The sequence below is a fragment of the Manihot esculenta genome, chromosome 11 (assembly GCF_001659605.2).
Source record: "Manihot esculenta cultivar AM560-2 chromosome 11, M.esculenta_v8, whole genome shotgun sequence".
Lineage (NCBI taxonomy): Eukaryota > Viridiplantae > Streptophyta > Magnoliopsida > Malpighiales > Euphorbiaceae > Manihot > Manihot esculenta.
The window spans coordinates 9,820,731-9,826,919 of NC_035171.2; the positions used below are offsets into that span (position 1 = coordinate 9,820,731).

Here is a 6,189-nt window from a genome sequence, read left to right on the forward strand (position 1 = left end):
ATCACAAATTCGAGGTAGGGGATACCTGTTCTTGGTAGTGACCTTATTCAACTGCCTGAAGTCGACACAGGGTCTTAAGGATCCATCCTGCTTTTCCCACAACAACACTGGAGCAATCCGGGGTGAGGTACTAGGTCGGATAAAACCCTTGTCTACCAAGTTCTTACAACTACTCCTTCAACTCCTACAACTCTGCAGGTGCCATCCTGTAAAGAAGAGTAGAGATGAACCTGATTCCTGACATCACTTCTATGTCCAAACTCTATCTCCCTAACAGGTGGTGAACCTGACAGCTTGTCTGGGAAAACATCTAAGGACTCTCTCTCAACAACAGACTCTCTCTCAACAACAGACACTGAGGCTGGTTCCCTGACCTGACTGCTAAACTCTTAACAAGAGCTAGAACCCTCTGACAACCCCTCCTACGCACCCTACGAGCCTGACAGGCTGACATCAAACCTCTAGGCATCCCTACTATGTCCACTCAACAGAATACCTCTGACCCATCCTATCCTCTGAACCTGACTACCTTGTCCCTGCAGACCAAGATAGCACCACGAGTAGAAAAACCCAATCCATCCCTAGAATGACGTCCAGACAGTCAAGTCTAGGACCTCAAGGTCGGGTGGAAGGCATCTACCCTCAACTGACACTAAACTGAACCGGCAGACTGACTCTGCCACTGATGGATCACACTTGGGTCCACTGACCCAAAGAGGACACTCTAGCTCAGAAGTTATCAACTCAACCTCTCGACGGCTCCTAGAGCAACTAAAGAAAGAGAAACACTAGGGTTCACAAAAACATACACATCAGAACATTCAAAAGTGAGCGTACCTGACACCACTGTGTTCGATGTGTTTGCCTCCTGCTGAGCCTGGGTGAAGATCCGAGTTGGAGCTGACGGACCTTCTCCACGGGAACCTTCAGAAGAAAAGGCTGACCCTCTTCCTCTGCCTCGACCACTAACCTGCAACATGGCTGGAGCTGCTGGCTGAGCTGCTCTACCTGAAGTTGCCCGCTGAGACTGTGCCAACCAGGGCGCTATGGGACACTCACGTACCATGTGCCCTTCCTGACCGCATCTAAAACATAGATTAGTCCCAATCAGACAGACTCCCTTGTGCGGCCTTCCACACCTCAAGCACCTAGAACTGCCTGAGCCAGAGCTTGAGCCACCACCTAATCCCAGACTAGACTTCAACCTCTTCCAAAACTTGCTCTTCTTCCCCCTCAGGGTTCTACCCCACTTCTTACTTCTCGTGGCAGCTGTACTCAGAGTGGAGGGTTCAATCCCTCCTGAACCCGATATTCTGGAATCCTGAGTCTGAGAGTCTTCTTGAGACTCTCTGATAGGCGGTTGTCGAAGCCGTCAAAAATAAACCTATTAAACAATCAACAATAAACTTGTAGATAGTGGCAATAGGGTCGAACCACAGGGAATTGACACTAAAGATCTTCCTAATAATAACCAAGATGAGTAAATAACGAATAATTAAAAGAGGGGGGTTTGAGTTGATGAATTAAAACTAAATAGCAAAAGAAAGCAATAGTTTAAAGATGAGTAAATCAATAAGAGAAAAGCTTCTAGTTGAAGTATGGATCTTATTTCAGATTGTTTAGAATTGATCATTGATTTTTTAACACTCCTATTTATTCCAATAAATTAGTTTTGGATGTGGAAGACGCTTCTCACAATCCAAATTCCTCCTTAGTTCTAGTTTGATTAGGAAACGTTCGCTAATCAAACACTAGTTAACAAGTTGTCAAGGAACGTCCTTGGGGCATTATAGCATCGAACAACTGTTAACTGCATTAAGACTTAGAGAAACCTAATTCTAACCTTGCCAACCGCGTGGTCAAGTTTAGATCATGCAACTTGATTAAATGTGAGTTTAAACAATTTAAGCAATTACGGACCTAAATCATTCAAACAATTTATCACTTAAGCAATTTAAAAGCAATGGGCCCTTATTGATTCTAAAAGCAAAGTAATAATTATGGAAAAGATCAGATTGCATAAATATTGAAATAAACAAGAGTTCAACAATGGAGTATTAAATCTCCCAATTCATCACAAAATCTGAAATTCACCAACTTCAACTAGAAAATAAGGAAATTAGCCACTCATGGTGGACTAAATACACAAAAGATGAAAAAGAAAAGAAAAGGGAAGAGCTGCAGAATTTCTGGCGAGGGGAAGAGGAAGCTCCAATGCTGATCAGAAGATGATTTGCTGGTTTGGAAGTCCTCCTTTTATAGCTGAAGAATTCTCTCATCTAGGGTTTTGAAATCCCTCTTTGATTTGGTGTTGGACTCCTCTTTTGATGTTGAATTTAATTGCAATTGGATTTCCTTGGATGAGAAGCTCTTTCGTGGCTCTTGGATTTGTGTTGGAAGTGATTGGATTGGATTTGGACTTCTGAAAATTCGAATTTCTGTTTGCTGCCAATTTTCCCGCTCTGCTGTAATTTTCTGCTGTCAAAGTGATTTGCCCGGTGCTTTGACCAGTTTCTTCAAGTGATTGGGCAAATCACTGCCCATATCGCTTCTCTGTGAGTCAGTCTTCTGTGTCTTTGCGAGTGATTTGACCAGTGATCTTCGAGTTTCTTGGGCAAATCACTGCCCATATCACTGCTATCTGTTGCCTCCGGGTTTCTGCTTTGGCTTGATCTGGGCAGTGATTGGAGCAGATTTTTGGGCAAATCATCCTTTTGTAATTTTTATGCACTTTTTCTCCCATTTTCCAATTTCTTCCTTTTCTGTAAAAACAAGATAAAAATCATAAATTAATCTAAAAAATGTGTAAATAAGCAATAATAATTATGATAAAAATGTGGCTAAATTATGCTTGATCAAATACCCCCACACCTAGCTTTTTGCTTGTCCTCAAGGAACAAATAACTTAGCCAATCAAGCCCCCTTTTTCCTTAGAGCCTAAGTACCACTTAATCAGCCCCCCCTAGACTCCTAATCTGAATTATCACAGTATAGAGTACATGCACTAAGGTCATCCTCTCCTTTCCTTGTTTCCTTTCACCTACCATGGTCAAGAGAAAGGTTTTTGAAACAATCATGCTTATTACTTTATGTTAGTTTTAATGCAACCCCTAGGAGTGACTTGCCCCTTTTCTTTTTCTCCTGTTAATTTTCTTTTTTATTTTCAGCAGCACTTATTCTTATCCTTGCCTGAAAAAGTCACTAACCTTTTTACGCGATTGTGTACATGGGTGATACACCCCCGGTTACTCAGTTAGTCACTTGTTCAAGTGGCTACTAGCTCTGCTCATAGTCTAGACCATCGAAACTTATTTGCTTGGAAAAGTCACTAACCTTTTTACGCGATTGTGTACATGGGTGATACACCCCCGGTTACTCAGTCAGTTACTTCTCCAAGTGGCTATTAGGCTCAGTTCATAGTCTTAGACCATTGGAACAAGTTTGTGATTTGTGCTTTGTGCTGGTTTTTCATGATAGTTTGGGCAAACCAACTCATAGAGAGTTACACTAGCTTTGTATTTGCATGTATTTGTATTTTTATTTCCCTTGACCTTAGCACATTTAAGGATTCAATTCAAGAGAAAAACTCTCTAAGTGAAGGTAACATACTGTGAATGATTCAATTTAGGCTTAAAGGGGTGGCAAATTAATGGGATCATGAGATAAGGGTACTCTTTCAACCTTGTTATCTATGTTGAGTAAAGCAATTAGCTACAAAATTCTGTGTGTGTGTGCTAGGAGTGTGAAAATATTCTGGTGTGTGCAAAAAGGGGTAAAAAAAATAATGCAAAAAGAAACAAAAAGAAACAAAAGAAATCAAAAAGATGGTGTGATCAGTGAATAAATACTCTCCAGTACCCCCACACCTATCCCACATATTGTCCTCAATGTGTGAATAAACATATAGAAAAATGAAGGAGAAAAGGGAAAGGTACTCCCTGGCCAGTGAGTGATTTGACCAGTGACTTGAGCAAGTACTGGGCAAATCACTGGGCAAATTGCTATCTATCACGGTGTTGGGGCAGAAAATGGTCCACCAGCAGGTCCAACAAGTGCTCCATCCTTTGCATTCGATCTTCAATCCTTCTGAGACGAGCCTCTACTGTCTGGTTGGGGGCTTCGTCTTCAAGTGGCTGAGGAGCATCCTGCTGGGGGGCTGCTGGAGGTGTCTCATTTTCTGGTTCCTGCCCTATTGCTTGTGTTGTCTCATCTGCAGGGGCTGCTGTAGTGGTTGGCTGCTGTGTGGTGATGCTTATGGTGGCTCTCTTCCTTCTGAAAACACGCTCATGGCGTGGCGTTACTGGACCTGCAGGTGCAATGGAAAAAACATCCCCCACCTTACAAAGCAACCCCATATCATCCAATGTGCGTAGGTCCAAGGGGGTTGTTTTGGGGGTGGGGGAAAGGTCAGTATATGCTGGGTGCAATAATTTGAGATTCACTGCAATGGCAGTGATCAAGGGGCAAAAAATCAGTGGCCTGTTATACTGAATGATGCTAGATAGTTGGGTGGCAACCCAGTATCCCAGATGTATTTTCCTATGTGTGTGCATACACCAAAGAATATATAACTCAGTTCTGGTCAGGATGTTGGAGGCATCCTTCCTCCCAGAAAATGTGTAAGCCAGGAATCTGTGGAGGTATTTCAGGCTGGGGTTCTTGAGGTAAAGGTCCTTGGACCTTGTTGGTGAGTAGGAGTCTGGTGGATTGTCACTTAATTCCAAGTACACAGAGCTTGGATCAAACTCAGCAGGGAAGTCCCAGGTGGACTGAGGGCATTCACAGCCCATGGCTATGCCGAATTCCTGCAGGGATAAGCGAAATCGCTTCCCCAATAACCTAAATCCAATAGTGCCAGGTGTGTGTATGTTGTGCATGGCAGGTTTATCAAAATAGAATGTGGTGAAGAACTCCTGTGTGAGTTCAAGGAAAGAGGGCATGCGCAGGATGAAGAAAGTGTCCCAGCCAATAGCAGAAATTAGAGAACGTACCTGGGAATGGAGTCTCAGTGCTCTGAGGGTGGCATGGTGGATATACTTACCTGGGTGATATGGTAAGGATGAGATTTTAAGCAGCCTGGTGCGTTCAGAAATTTTGTTGAACGTCAGTGCTTTGACGATGTGATCTGGGTGTGTTGGCCTGGGCAAATCGCTGGGCAAATTGCTGGGCATATCACTGAGTGTGTCTGTGGGCACATCGCTAGGCACATCACTTGGTAAGTCCATGGGCGCATCGGTGGGCACATCGCTGGGCATAGCGCTGGTGAAATCAGTAGGCGCATCAGTGGGCACATCCGTGGGCTCATCAGTGGTGGGAGCAGTGGGCAAATCGCTTGGCACATCGCTGGCCATAGCACTTGGCAAGTCTGTGGGCGCATCACTGGGCACAGCGCTGGTGGAATCAGTGGGCATACCACTTTCTTTGAGTCCTGCGGGATGTATGGCAATGGTGGGTTCTAGCTCTGATCTTGGTGGCGACTGTGTTCTTAGCCGTTTGTGGCTGTAGCCGGAGGGAGGGGTGGCCTCAGGTAGTATTTCGCCCGCAGGGTTTGCCGTCGGGGCTATTGCGGATGGTGGTGGCGGAGTTCTTTGCCGTTTCTTTTGCCGGCGATATGTCTGGGCGACCGGTGAGTGGGTACGTCCTGTTGCTGTGCTTGTGGCCGGTGGTGTCTCGGTGCTGGTGGTGGCTGGTGGAGGGTTTTCCTCTGCATCGTCATCACTGTCGGAGGGGATGGGTTTCGGTAACCCTAGTTTCTTCCACATGAATGGTCCGCCTTTGGCCATCATCTTGATCCGAACCATGGTGGTCTTGGGTTCGCCGGTGGGTGGGCGGTGGTCGGAGAAGAGAAAGCTTGAAGGAGTAGAAGAGATAAAAACAGTAGTTTAGCGTAAGAATTAAAAATAAAAGAAAAGACTACTTAAAGTAATTAGGGTATGTGATCTGCCCTAATCATTTATTGCTGGCCCTCTGGATTCTTGACAGTGTGATTTGACCAGTGATTTGGGTAAGCAGTGGGCAAATCACTTGGCCAAATCGCTTCTCCTTTGTAGTTGCTGGGCTGGTACTGTTGACGCCCTTTTCTGCTGATGCTTGATTTTGCGATTGGACCGGTGATCTTGGTCAAATTATCTGGGCAATTGGGCAAATCACTGCCCCGATCGCTTGTGACTATGGTACATTCAGTCGATT

General features: G+C 44.7%; 1 protein-coding gene across 1 annotated transcript; it reads right to left on the reverse strand.

The window, feature by feature from the left end:
- Positions 1–4,471: 4,471 nt before the first annotated feature.
- On the reverse strand, positions 4,472–5,783 carry LOC122725012 (cell surface glycoprotein 1-like). Its single transcript, XM_043961419.1, has 2 exons — positions 5,042–5,783; positions 4,472–4,539 (listed from the first exon to the last, which is right to left on the reverse strand). Exons 1-2 carry the CDS (start codon positions 5,781–5,783, stop codon positions 4,472–4,474), a joined length of 810 nt encoding a protein of 269 aa, XP_043817354.1.
- Positions 5,784–6,189: the final 406 nt, after the last annotated feature.

Coding starts and splice junctions, on each gene's coding strand:
- LOC122725012 (XM_043961419.1), bottom strand. CDS start 5,783: ATGGCCAAAGGCGGACCATTCATGTGGAAGAAACTAGGGTTACCGAAA. Junction 4,540..5,041: donor ATCCTTACCATATCACCCAG/GTAAGTATATCC, acceptor GCACACACATAG/GAAAATACATCTGGGATACT.